A 14,060-nucleotide genomic window follows, 5' to 3' on the forward strand; every position below is an offset into this window, starting at 1 on the left:
AGATCCTCCCTCTCTCCTAAGCAATGAAAATGAACAATTCCTTTCTTCCGTCATAGCTGTTAAATGTAGTTAGTTGGGGGAAGAATTCCCATATTAAAAGTCTCCCTAGAGAGGAGGACTAGACAGTTTTATAAAGACCACATTTCAGCCCCACATGATGGTTACTACTTCCCTTAGCCACTTCTGTAGAACAGGTAAAGAACTGGGGAGAAAAAGGTGCCAAAAGAAAGAAAAAAGAAAGATAAAGACAAGAGGGAAGCCCTGGGAGAGATAGTTCAAGGAAACTATACAGCAAGAGGAAGAAAATAAATCAGGGGTGGGGGGGGGGTGGGGGGAAAAAGACAAAAGACTTGAAAGAACACCAGGAAAAAAAATGGAAGATATTTCAGCAATTTTATGAGGACATATTAATTAACAGTCCATAATACGACTACTCCTTGGATAATCAGCTCCCCAGAGAAAATAAAAAGTAAGGCTGGAAACAAGCAATGACCAGTACATAGTTCTTCAACATCCTCCTTTATGCTCCTGGTGAATCTCACTAGAGGAGTTAATTATGATCAATCCCAGGAGACAGCAGCTGGCAGCATATTCAGCATTTCCATCTGGTTTAACTCATTCTCAGGACCCGAGGTAGAGTTCAGTGACACCCCTTTCCTCAAGACCTTCAGCTTAAAAAGGAAGCTTAATCTTTTTTCCTAATTATATTGACTGACATCATAAGTAACATTTCCTTTACAAATTTTCCTTACTCCAGCTATATCTTTGATCCAGAAGAAGTACAATCATCTGGATGCATTCATGAAGGAAACAGCTATAAATACAATGAACAAGGCAGCAATAAATCCAGATTCAAAGAGAATAGTGAAAATGAAGAACCCAAAAATGAACTCCAAAAGGATGTGGTAAACAAAACAGAAAATAAAAATCCAGTAAACTGTACAACAGAAACTCTCTGGAACCACAGAGGCAATGATTGTCAAGAGGATGGCCTTGTGAAGCATGCTGCAAAGCTTGATGTTGCAGTCAATCGTGGCAACTCCTGTGCTCAGCACCCCATGCTCAGCCCCAACATAAGCCAAATGAAAGAAACCAGTGAAAAGGGAACTTCCAGCCAGACAGAGGCTTCTTCAGCCAGTAATAGATACTTTCACATCAAAACAAATAGGTATGGACAAGAACTTGACCTAGAGACAGGCAGTCAGAATAAGGCAGCCAGCAATGTGCCTAACAGTATTCCAGACTCCCAGTCTGCAGAAGACAGCATCTTTCTCAAAGGAAACTCAATACTGGAGACAGAAGACAATGCCATAAGACTGCCAGGTATTGATTATCCCCAAAATGGCAATCAAACTGGGAACTATGTTGAAAAAGACAGCTTTTCAGTCAGCTGTGCACATTCAAACCAAAACACTGGTGTTTCAGCAATACAGAACCAGGACCTTTGTGTAATCCCACCTTGGCCTGTGAAAGAGACTTGTATTGAACCTTTTAAAAGTGACTCTGTGAGGCTGAGTGAGAGCCTTACTGGTGGTATCACTGCAGCGGCTGTTACCAAAGACACACAGGCACCCACACACACCAGCCATAAAGATGTCAATGGAGGAATTGAGGAGGAAGATGCAGAACTTGCAGCAGCTCTGGCTGCACTGGAAGCTGCAACAGCAGGAGAAGACCTGGAAGATGATGATGAGTACTAGATGGTTTCTTTCTAATACACTGGGTAAGATCCAGATGTTATTTCTGGATCCATATGAACAGATGTACAGCACACATGGAGAACTGTTATGAACAGCATATATAAAAGGACTAAACCTTGGTCCCTTCAGCTGCTTTATACAGCCTTTTAATTTCTACTGCCTGAGGTACAGAAGTGCTTCCTTGACTAATGGTAATTCTCTTCTCTATGGGCCCAAACAGGAGGCAAAAGCATTTCTTCCACACAGAATATTCAGTTGTGTGCCCACCTCATCTGGACTCATGCAAGTGTTTCCTTTTTTTCCTCATGAGGGTCTGTACACACTGCATATTCCAGGTTCACAAAACTCCCATTATTTAAAATAGGACTACTGAAGCTATGGAGTTGGAAACCACTGATTTTCATCATTACCAGAAAAAAACCTACATAAATGAGCCAAAGTTCTATGAACTACTGAAATGCAAAACAGGGAAGGCAGCTTGGACTGAACTTTACTGTGGCAATGGTTCCATTATGGATTAAGCCTAAATCTGTGCACGTGCACCCAGCATTGGAATGGTAACATTACTTCTCCCCACACACCTCTCCCTTGACCTCTCTGATACCCCAAGTGCTGCTGCTTCAGTTCCTTAAAACAGCAGAAGCCCAGCCAAATCTAGGAGGGTTAGTAACTTTCTACTGGTTTACTGTGCTAAAGTAGCTCATGTAAGCATTGCACAGACACTATCAGAGAGGTCACAGAGAGAAACTCAGTCCCTACCAGTTTGGATAGATTAAAAACTGTTGTAAAACTACAGCCTGAAACCTCTGAATTATGCTAAATTTTCCAGGTGCATGTCACTTGTCTTAACAAGACAGTTTTCAAAAAGGCTGTGTCTCAAACATACTCAGCAAGATATGTTTTGTTTATACAAAAACAGCAAGAGCCAACAAGGACCCCTCCTCAGCTCTGCTTGTAGTCCCTAAATTTACATCAGGAAAGGATTAAGTGTAAGATCTAAAAATAGCTGCATTCTTGGAGGGGCTTCATTTCTAATGGGAGGAAAAAAAAAGGAGGTAGAGACCAATTTGATGCTGCCAATTCAGCAAAAGTATGGTTGGAATAGAAAGTGTTTGACATTTTATACTGAAATTTTGTGGTTTCCACGTTTTTGTTAAAAACTCCTAATAAATTTTTCAACCATACAAAAAAATAATCTGGTGGCTTTTGTACTTATGCATTTTCTGAATATAAAAGTAACATTAAAGAAGTTTAATAAGATACAACCTTCATTAGATACATGAAAAACACCAACAATGTATTTGCCTAGAGTATGTGCTGATTCTCAAAACATTAATGATACTCCTAGGAGAAATTAAAACAACCTAAAGTCTCAGCTTCTAGAGAATTATATTCAGCTACAGGTAAGAGTCACAACATTGCATCTGTAAAATAAAAAAGCTTTATATGGTTTTAAAGTATTGTAGTATTGTTGATTTCTCTACCACTATCTTATTTCAATAGGTCCTTCTAAGCCTTCTCATAAGTGCATACAAGTTTCACATATGCATTTGTCTTTCAAAGGTTACTACAATACGGAAAGGAGATGAAAGTGTCAGCACATAGCCACTAAAGAGTTATGCTGAGAGTGTCAGCAGTCGTGACTGTCCCTGCCAGGCACCCCAGGGCTCCCCCTGCCCTGCCTGGGGCCCAGGACCCCATTCACCTCCCAGGAGGGCAGAGCAGCCAGCCCAGCCATGGGCCCTGCAGGAAATGCCTGTGCTGGGGCTGTCCTGGTGCTGTTGGCTGCCCCATGCCCTGGCTGGGGCAGCGGGACAGGCTCTGGCTGTGGAATCCAGCCTTGCTATCCCCAGGGAGCCCCTGCTGCTCCCCAAATCCCAGCCCCAGGGAGCCAGCAGGCCCTTGCTGCACCATGACACAAACCATGAAAAACAATTCAAGTAAAAAAGACGTTAAAGAAAGAAATGCAACAAACACCCCAGAAAACTTACCTGGCTTTTTCAATATCCAATCACTTTGATTTTTCTAACCTGAGCTCCAGCTCAACCTTCAAGTGAAAACCACAGCAAGTTTCTCACCTTGCTCCCCAAGCATTAAAACATAAGAGGAGAGCCCCTGGACAGACACACCCCAGACAACTCAAACCAAGTAACTCTTCCAAGGGCAACTGCCTGCAACCATGGGCCACCAGGCTGAAACCCTCTGCGTGAGAACAGCTGAGCCACAGACAGTGCATGCCTTCCAGCCCAAGTTCTCATTGTCATAAATAAAAGAGGCAAAATCCATCAAAAAGCAAGTCTATTCACTGCATTGGAAATAACTGTTCAGTGTTCTCTCACAGAAAATGAAAAAAAAAAAAAGTCAGGCATCTGCATATCTCAAATCTACATCATATGGAAAGCCTCCATAAAATAAACTTATGAGGTAACACCAACCTCAGGTGGTGAGGAAATACAACATTCAGACTTCTTTTATCTGCTAAGTAAAAAAACCTTGCAGTTTTTAAATTAAAAAAAAAAACCAACATTTGTACGCATTTTATATTGACGTATATGTTTATATACCTTCAACTCTACCCTGACACCACCAAGTGTCAGGAATTCTTAGCCATTTTTCAGACTACAGTACAATTTTCATAATAAATGTGAAAGATTAACTTATTTAAGAAGTAATTTTTAAAAGCCACACAGTTTCCTCCATAAAAATTAGATTTTAAATAATTATGTGGGAACCAAATCTTACTCAGTCCATCAGATATTGATTCAAATAAACACAAACACTGCCAGCTTGAATAATCCATTTTGCTCAGGCAATTGTGAGAGTAAAATGCAGTAACTTGAGAAAATAGAAAATTACAGAGAAAAAGTGCTATTAATGCCTTAATATAAGCAGCAATAACTTTTTGGTTTTTTGTTAAATATCATTTAAACTTCTTTTAAATGGTTAAGTCCATTTTCACAACAGAATTTAATATATGTAGCTATTCCTCCACTCCCTACCTCTTTCTCCTTTAGTCAGAGAAAATAAACTGTACAACATAGTTTGGAAAACAGGACTCTCTCAAAGACACAGGAAAAACATCACTTCTCTTGATTTTGTTTCTAATCCAAATGTTGAAGTCAACATCCCAAGCAGTCACCTCACAATGACTGTGATCAAAGCTATCAAGGTTACATCATTCTCTGCTCTGAATCTTGACTGAAATAATTATAAACAGGACTTAACAGCTTTTTGCTTTAATTCATGGCTCAATTACTATACACTAACAACTGATAAACCTTTCATTCATTAACAAAACAAACCTCAGAAGTCTTTCAGGAAATACAGCATCCCAATATTATGTCAGGTTGAAGACAACTTAGGTATTCAACCAATGCCACAATAAAACCATGTCACATGAAGACAACAGTTTAAATAATTTATTTGCTCATTAAGCTATCTTCTATTTACTCTGAACCAGAGATTAGCTTGATTATTATGAGAGTGCAGAAGCAGAGAGGAGAAAGGCAACACCCTTAGCTATCCACCTTAACCTCAAGCATGACCAGATTTTCAATAATCTGTGATCACATATCCTATCCCCTCCCTGCTCTTAATATCTGGAGCCAGTACCAAGTAATTTACCTAGACATATGCAAAATGAAAGGAAGGTAGGTGACACAGGCAAGATAACTACAGAGCAAAATGAATTTATGAATGAGATTAAAACTCTGTTTAGGTATTTGAGGACCAACCATAGGGATGTGGCCAAGAATTAATAACTTAGGTTGCTTCTATCTCACATCTCTTTAGTTCTTATTTGAGATCCTCTTCCAGAAATAATGTATTAAATAATTTAGGGGCATTCCTCAGATTAGCTTATTCATAAAATCCTCAGAAAAAAAAAAAAATCCATGCAAATGTCCTTAATTTCAATTGTCCCGGTTACAGCTGGGATAGAGTTAATTTCCTCTCAGTAGCTGTTATAGTGCTGTGTTTTGGAATCAGAATAAGAATGGCACTGACAATACACTGATGTTTTGCTTTTTGGGAAGTCGTGTTTGTCCTAAGTCAAAAACTATTTCTTGTCTCATGCTCAGCCAGTTAGGAGGTTCACTAAAGAAACTGTGAGGGAGCAGCGCTGGGACAGGTGGCCTGAACTGACCAAAGGGAGATTCCAAAGCACAGAACACTGTGCCCACTGCGGAGACTTTCAGGGTGATGGTGTTTGTCTCCCAAGTCACTGTCACATATGATGGGGCCCTGCCCTCCTGGGGATGGCTGAACACCTGCCTGCCCACGGGAAGCAGTGAATAATCCCCTATATTGCTTTGCTTGCGTGCATGACTTCTGCTTTCCCTACTAAACCATCTTCATCTGTCTTCATTTCAACCCACGAGTTCTCCAGTGTTTAACCTTGCGATTCTTTCCCCAGTCCCACTGGTGCAGGAATGCGCAAGCAGCTGCCTGGGGCTTGGCTGCTGGTTGGCATTGAACCACAATGTCAATACAAGATGCACTACAAAAAGAGACTTTGCTGTGGCCAGAAGTGGTACAAGTTTCTCTGGAATCAGTCTCAAGAACAAATGAAGTATTACAGATTTTTAATGCCACAGTTTCAGTCTGGTAGGTAAAAGTGACACAGGGGTTTATCTATTTACTACTATATACTTTGCCAGAATAATGCTGGTCTGATTTTGCTTACCTCATACTCATTAATCTGCTGTTTACGTACACTTACATAAAAAACTCATCCAATTAGCATCTGCAAATAAACAACCATACTAGAGATCCAGCATTAATCAAAATCAAGTCAAATTATCAAAAGCCTTACAAAAGAATATGTATACTCCACCCTGACTGGGAATTACTTTTCCAGATTCATGCATGAGTGTTAATTACCAGTCGATGCACGCTGCTATTGTTTTGACATACGACACACAGATCCTGTTCTTCCTCATTGCTTTGATTAAAAATTTGGCTCAGAGAGAAGTTTACATTGTTCCTTTTAATAACTGCAGCAGCTACTTCCAGGCCACTGCAGGGCCAGAGAGGGGCTGAGTTACTGGGTCCTGATTAGCCACAGCTCTGCCCCAGCCCTATGAGGCACCTTAGGTCACCCTTTAAACTGTGACTTTTTCAGATTTTTTTGTTTAATTCCTTTTTTTACAGTGACCCACTCTGACTTTTTGAATTATCAATAAAAGCTTCATAGCTCCCTCTGCTGCCAGCAAGTATGAAATTCAGTTACTCTACACAAAATCTGCTTGCACCTGACTGAAAACACTGCATTTCTGTCTCTCCATGCATATATGATTGTAGAGTCCTTTGAAAATAAAATTTCAGAAATATGGGTATTTTATTTTAAGGCTCTCCTAAGATTGCTGCTTTTATTGGATAATTATTTTCACTGTAAATCAATATTGAAGACAAATAGTTAAATACTACTTTAATACGGCAATTTCAAAATACTATCTTATTCAATATGAAAATGAAACCATATTATCACCTGAGCATTTAGCTGGATATCTAATGACACCCACAGAACAAAAACCCATTTTTCAGAACAGTTCAATGACAAAAGCTCATCTCAAACTGCTTCTGCCCTGTCACTATTTTTCAGTCCATCTTCCCAAGTCTTTCACACTCCCATTGCTGCCTCTCCTCTGAACCTGCCCTCCCCATCAGTGTCTCTCCAAACCTGCCCCTCTGCATCAGGTACCAGCTAGGTTTGTTAGTTGTCTTGCTGCTGCTGTTCTGCTCCATGGTGATAGCTATGAAAAGTGTACTGAATCCAGTGTTCTCTACTCCCCAGAACCGTTTCAAGATCACCACCACAATTGTGACATACCAGCACAAGTGCCTCCCGTCTGCCCCTGCTGCACTTCTAACAACTGCAGCCCAGAAGAGACAGGACTGGGATGACTGACTGAAAATAGACAAGGGAAGGGGGCATCAGAGGGTTTACACATATAAAACAGAGGGGTTATGCTGGTAGAAAAAAGCATTTGCTAATACATCCTCCTCTGTGTTGTAGCTGCAGCTACACTCAATGCCACTGCACCTCTAGAGCACTAGAGGCTGCCCAGATATAATTTAAGAGGTGTTTCAGCTACAGCAGGTGTACTAAGCTAGACTGACACACAAGGCCTGACATAGAGAAACAGATGGCCAAGCACTACCCACATAACTGGCTCTGCACTAAATCCATGCCACAGGGGACTTGGCTTCACTTAACTTAGCAGCAAAATACACCACCAACCCAATCTTTCCCTCCAGATAATTTGGGAGACAGATAATTTGGAGGCTGCTTACTGTAACAGCACAGAGCTTTCAAATCTTGCCACTAATATCTGTGTGAAGGCTTCTGCCACCTTCCTGCTTCCAACACTATAAGCCTGGCATCTCTCCTACCTTTTTTCTTGAAAGTTAGAGGAACAGACTCCTACCTTCCCAAACTGTTCAGCTTCCTTTTCCTTATCCTGCTCCAGTCCTACAGATCCCTTATGTATAGGGGATATGACGAAAAGCATATGACCTTATGCAGATGGCCTTAACTTGCCAGGAAGGAAGCTCCAAGGCTGACAGGGTCCCTTCCAGTACTGCATAATGGTAGCTCCACCATCAGCTAGCCCCCTCAGAGAGGCAAAAGGAGCATCCAGAACAAGAGGTAACATCAAATCATGGCTTGAGTAAAAAGACCAGCAGAACCTTAGTGCAGGTCCCTTACCACTTGGGAGAAAAAACAATCAAAATTAAAAAATGAAGAAGTGCAAATTTCAGATGCCAGTACTTTGAGCCTAACCTACCTGAAACAAAATCCCAAAATATAGGATTTCACAAAACACTGAGAAAAAATTAAATCTAAATCCATCTTTATTTGTCCAAGTCTTACATGCTGTTCATTAATATTAGACAGCCAAGACTTAACCACTCTTTTCTTGCTTACTCATTAGCAGTAGTGTTAGTCACTTAGCAGCAAAAACAAAATAACAAGCCTTAAGTGCCCAGAAACCCTAAGTTAATAGATACAAATTAATTCACACTTCAAACTACAGGTCACAGGTGGGAGTCCTCAACAACCACTCAACAGCCAGGAAACTTAATTCCTTAGGAGAGACAGTCTCATATTCCAACTCAGTAGGCACTTTCAGCGTTACCAAGCCAGAACAGACCAGATGTCCTCCTCTCTTCCAGACAGGGCTAATCTCATAAAAAGTATCCTTTTAATCCACATTTTGTATTAGTATGCAGTTAAGTACAAGTTTGATTCATTTGTAGGAGAGAAAAAAAAAAACAACAAAAAGAAAACAACCAGAAAACAAATTTCTCTGGCACCCTTTTCTCGTGTGATTTCTTACCACGCTTTCAACACCTATTTCCCTCTTGTGTCTTTCAGTTTGGCTCTGCTACACAACGACACTGGCAGCCCCGTAACTCCAGAAGCCTCAAAAAAGCTCCCCAGTGCAGGCTGTACACACACCTTCTGCAGGAATACTGGAGTCTGGGATCATTCCTACAGACAGTGCTTAGCTGCAACATCTGCAGGCTTAAGTACACAGGAAAACACTTGTCCTTTAGCATTTCCCCAGAACAAGATCAGCTGGCTGAAATAACTTTCACCAAGTGACACACAACACACGTGGCAGTACAGGGACCATGTAAGGTACCAATTTTGTCAGAACACAAGGAACACAAGAACTAATTCATGTGAAAAAAACAAAATCCATTTGAAAAAAAATATTTGTGTTTCTTTTGAGGGACTTATCTATGTCTGTCCAGTTATAACAGAATTTCTCAAACTTTAATACAGCAATCCTCCTGTATTTCAACATATGTACATACTACACAGAATTTGTACATAGAAGAAAAAAGGAACAAAAAAAAAAAATTCCCAAAAACAAGACTCACATAGTGTGCTAAATATTCTGAAGCTTCAGCAGCAGCAGTGTCTCAGTTCTGTCTGAAGATCAACATCTGGAAGGACCTTTCTAATTTTATTTTTTTTAACATTCGGAATCTAAACCACAGCTGTATACCAATCTCGGAATTTCCAATACAGAGCTTAAAACAGACCATACTGATGCTGCTAGGAATACTAAAATAATAAAAACCCCCAAACCTGTAAACAGGATAGTACACTGATAATGCCATCTCAGCTAGCCACAACTTGCTTCAAGCCACCTTCACACTATTCATAAGCAAAACCCTTTTTTAATGCCCATTACAGATCAGAGTCATGTGAGAACATAAAGTAACAGATTAAGCATTGTAGTATCACAGATGGACACAGGCTGAAACAACTGCAAAGAACTTCCTGTTATTTTTGATTTTTCATTCTCTACCTTATGAAAAAATTAAGAATAATGTTGAATATTTTTTAAAAGCTCCATATCAAATACAATAAAAATTTAAAGGCCTTTATACTTTTAATCAAGATATCAGCTTGGATTAAAGCACAGATTTCTGTCTTTCCCATTTAAATATGAAACTAATACTGTCTAATAACTAACTAATAACTGTCCTTTCTGAAGAAAATAAAACTGCCCTGAAATACATCACACTATAACCTAATCTTCTCACTACCTCCATAAATAAAAACTTAAGAGGCAAAAAGACTGCATTTTACATTTAGATGGTGCAAAAATTAAATGTCACTCAATGGGTGAAGGCTTAAGGAAGTCAGAAGCAAGCTTAAGAATCAGTATTTTTTATTTACTGCTTGGTAGTATAAAAGTTGTATATAAACTATTTTGTTAAAAATACATTTAATAAGCAAATTTAAGAAAAGCAGACTAATATGGCAATACCCATACCCCTACAAAACAGCAGTGTAGTGTAAAAGGCAATAAAACAGGCAGTTTCTAAATCCTCTCTTAGTTAGGTAGCAATGCATAAATTCAATTCTTGCACATATCAGGTCTTATAATACCTTACATAATTACTTCATACAGGTAAACAATGTTTTACATATCCAACATCTTTCTATCCTTTTTATTCTACGTATTTTCAATGGAATCAAAATAGAAACTACTTTTAAAATAAGTAAAAAAATACATATTACTGTTTAAACTTTGTCCATTCTTTTGACATTTATTCGCAGTACTACCCATCATGTATCAAAATACAATATCAAGACAAACAGTGATTTTATTTTTTAGAAAAAGTTTTGGGGGCAGTCTGTGACTGTGTATCTTCTTTCTGAAGATTATTTGAAAACTTCTGTTTTCTCCAACACTCCCTTTTTCCAGTAGCTTTATACTCATAGCCATCAATCTCTCGGACACCGAAAGCTTATTATTACAATAAATACTAATTAAATCTTCTAGAAATATTCTTCCCAAAAATAATCATGTGAAGCTTAATGTACACCTGTAAGATGAGGTTGGTGTTTATGCTGAACTTAAATACTGAAGAGATTTCACAAGCTAATTTTAAATTTATAGGAGCAGGGAGCAGTGCTAAACACTGAAGTTAAGAGTCCCAACCAAACAGTTATTTTGGGTTCTCAAGGGCAGATAATTATCTCTAAAAATATACATTTCAAAAAGAACAATAAAGCATTTATTATTTTTAAAGTCTGGACTGGTAGTGGTGGGTTTTTTTGGCAAATACAGCATTGCTGAAAAGTACATTTTGATAGGACCAGTCAGTATCTTGTGGATACACACAGAAGGAAGACCAGCAGCAGCACATACCTGCAGCAAGAGTGAAAAACCTTCATGTTGCCTGACAAGACATGGGGGTAACTAACACACATGCAAGAAGAGTAATTTTGTACACACTGATTGTTAACATTGCATATATAAATCGATGAAAAAACCCAATTCTCAGATATGAAGGAGAAACAAAATTTAGACCACTTGCATTAAAAAGATTGAAGGTATCAATGTAAAACAAATACATTTCAAAAACATACACTGATTTTCATTGAGTCCATAAAGCAGATTAAGTTATAGTTCTCAGAATATAGTGCAATCTCTACTAAAATGCATTACATTAGAGCTTATATTCTTAGGCACTCAGAACAAATGATATGATTTTCTATTACACTGAAAAGTTTGCTAAGTATTACAGAGATTTCCCTCCCTAAAACAAGTAACAGAACAAAGCTGAGTCATAAGTAGATATAGAGAATTAACATCACAATACCATGGTAATTTTAGCATTAAGTCACACCTAAAATATGAAAGGAGTAACACTGGCTTAAGATTTTGGTGCCAATTAATACAACTACCCTCAGTCCAATAAAGCCACTTTGAAGCACTTTAGTATATATTCCATAAATTTTTTAATGCCCAATATTCCATATCCTTATCTAAGGGTTGAAATATGTTGCCTTAGCTTAATAAGGAACCTGTGGGTAAGAACAAAAAAAGAAAAGCAAAACTATTAGGCACTCTTCAAATATGAGTGAGCAGTTACAAGAAAACAGGAGAACACAAGGCCTTATGAAAAGTAACCTCAAGAGCTCATCCAACTGCATAGGAAAAGATGTTCTTCAGCCTATGTTAAGCAGTAAGGGAGAGGTACGGGTCCGGGGAACAACAGTTTAATTTAATCTGCATATAACTGAACCAGTCTCTACTGTGAAGTACCCTGCAGAGTTTGAGGGCTTATTGCTAAAGGCACTCATGCAGATTTGGCTGACATAATTATTTCCTTGTATGTTTTACTTGGCTACAAGCAGTTAAGATTAATATTTTCATCTTTCAAAGGCTGGCTTTTATCTTCAGCAAACACTTATCGATTCTGGAGTGGGCAGAGCAGGAGAAGAAAAATCCAGATGGACCACTGGGGTGAATGCAGTTTATCCACGAGGTAATCGTATTACTCTTAAAATTGAGATCATAAATGCTTGTCTAAGTACAAAAAAAGTTTAAGACATGATAAAGCTTTTACCTTTCCTGTCCAAAAACTTGTACGTATGTTTTCTTTCCAAGATGAAGCCATCTGTTATGATGTCCACACAGCTCTACAGTATTTAAGTGTCTAATTCTTACTATTTTACTGGTCAAAAACCATTAAGTGTTTAACTTTGCAGGAATGACATCATAGAACTTGTAAAATGCTACACTGCGATAAATACATTTCCCTTAAATAGTATGCATCTCTTGGGAGTTTTCAATTTTCTCCAAAGTGCTTGCAGACAATCATCTTCTAAAAGTTCCACCTGTAAGAGAAGAAAACAATTCTAAAAATAAACCTAAGTAGCAAAATTAGTTTTAGGATGGACACACCAATTAAGAAGTTATCAGGTGCTCTGAAATGGAAAAAAAAAATCCACAACTGCATGAAGTACTTGCTGTGCATTCCACGTTTAGCTTGTGAAAACATAAAGAGGAACTAAAAATTGAGCTAGTGCTGTTGAAATGCATGGACAAACACATGGACAAACTGACAAATCACACCACAGTACGAAGCACTACAAATGGAAAATGCTACATAGCTTCAGTGTACCAGTACCAGTTTCTGTTTACCCAGTAGCTTAAAATGGATGTGTAAGAACTCAAAGATTTTACTTCACTTATCAGCTGTGTATTTACTACACTTTTTTATGTGCCATTAAGCATACTTGAAGTAAAATTAACTGATGAAATGGAGTGTGCTGAGAACATGGACCTTGAAGACATAGAGAAGACATGCTACAACTTCCAATGATGCAGCCAGCAAGACACTAGATAAGCTGAAAAACTGTGAAGGTCACTTCAGAACATGTCAGTTCAGGGGAAGAAAAACCCTGGATTTGAGAATACCAGTGAATACAGGCAATTAGCAATGCTACTTCATTCAGGTACTGTCCAGCTCAGAAATTCCACCTCATACAGAACTCCCAGTAACAGCGGTTAAAGTCAGCCACAAGGCACAAGTCTACTGTCTCTGAACAACAGAAAAACCTTTTCTAGAAGCAGTTGAGCACACATTTATGTCTGCCTTCTTCCTCTGCATCTGAAAAATCTGAGTCAAATCCCCCCCAAACTACAAGTTTTAATCAGAAATGTATTGACTAGAGGCACAAAAGTCTTACATGCTGTTTATCTATTCAGTTTAAGTAAATTGGGTTACTATAATTTATTAGAAGCCTGAAATAAGTAGCTGAAGTAAGTCTAACTACTACCTGTTTATACATGAACAGCTTCTTATAACAGCAGATGAAAACTTATCTAGAGCCATGCTAGGGAACAGTATCATACCCTTTTTCAAGCAAGATCTGTTTATTATTTTGTAGTGCAAATCTAACAGACCTGGCTAGTTTCCCAGATGATTTACAAAATAGCTCTGCTGGACTACAGAGACCATTAAAATATTCTGCTGAGCCATTTCTCTGCTATTAGAACATTTGTTTTCAGAAGAGGCAAATCTTAAATCCTAAGGGAGGTT

General features: G+C 38.6%; 2 protein-coding genes across 11 annotated transcripts in view; one reads left to right on the top strand and one right to left on the bottom strand.

Annotated features, from left to right (window-relative positions):
* Positions 1 to 3,157, top strand: part of PGCKA1 (PDCD10 and GCKIII kinases associated 1) — a 40,855-nt gene extending 37,698 nt beyond the window's left edge. For both annotated transcript variants that reach the window (XM_023925384.2, XM_023925385.2), the window contains one exon: positions 758 to 3,157. In XM_023925384.2, the coding sequence (XP_023781152.1) occupies positions 758 to 1,700 (943 nt within the window). In that variant the 3' untranslated portion in view covers positions 1,701 to 3,157. The remainder of the gene's footprint in view (positions 1 to 757) is intronic.
* RELL1 (RELT like 1) overlaps positions 1 to 14,060 on the bottom strand; it is an 88,802-nt gene that overhangs the window by 54,525 nt on the left and 20,217 nt on the right. For 3 of the 9 annotated variants that reach the window (XR_015287425.1, XR_002863915.2, XR_015287424.1), the window contains 2 exons: positions 12,582 to 12,852; positions 10,374 to 12,036 (listed from right to left, as the gene is read on the bottom strand). The exons of 1 other annotated variant lie outside the window; for it this stretch is intronic. The gene's annotated coding sequence lies outside the window, so the exon portion shown is untranslated. Of the gene's footprint in view, positions 1 to 10,373; positions 12,853 to 14,060 lie in introns of those variants that run through there. 5 more of the 9 variants (XM_086891062.1, XM_086891059.1, XM_086891061.1 and 2 more) reach the window with 2 other exon arrangements.

The sequence above is a fragment of the Cyanistes caeruleus genome, chromosome 5 (genome assembly GCF_971803275.1).
Source record: "Cyanistes caeruleus chromosome 5, bCyaCae1.hap1.1, whole genome shotgun sequence".
Classification (NCBI taxonomy): Eukaryota; Metazoa; Chordata; class Aves; order Passeriformes; family Paridae; genus Cyanistes; species Cyanistes caeruleus.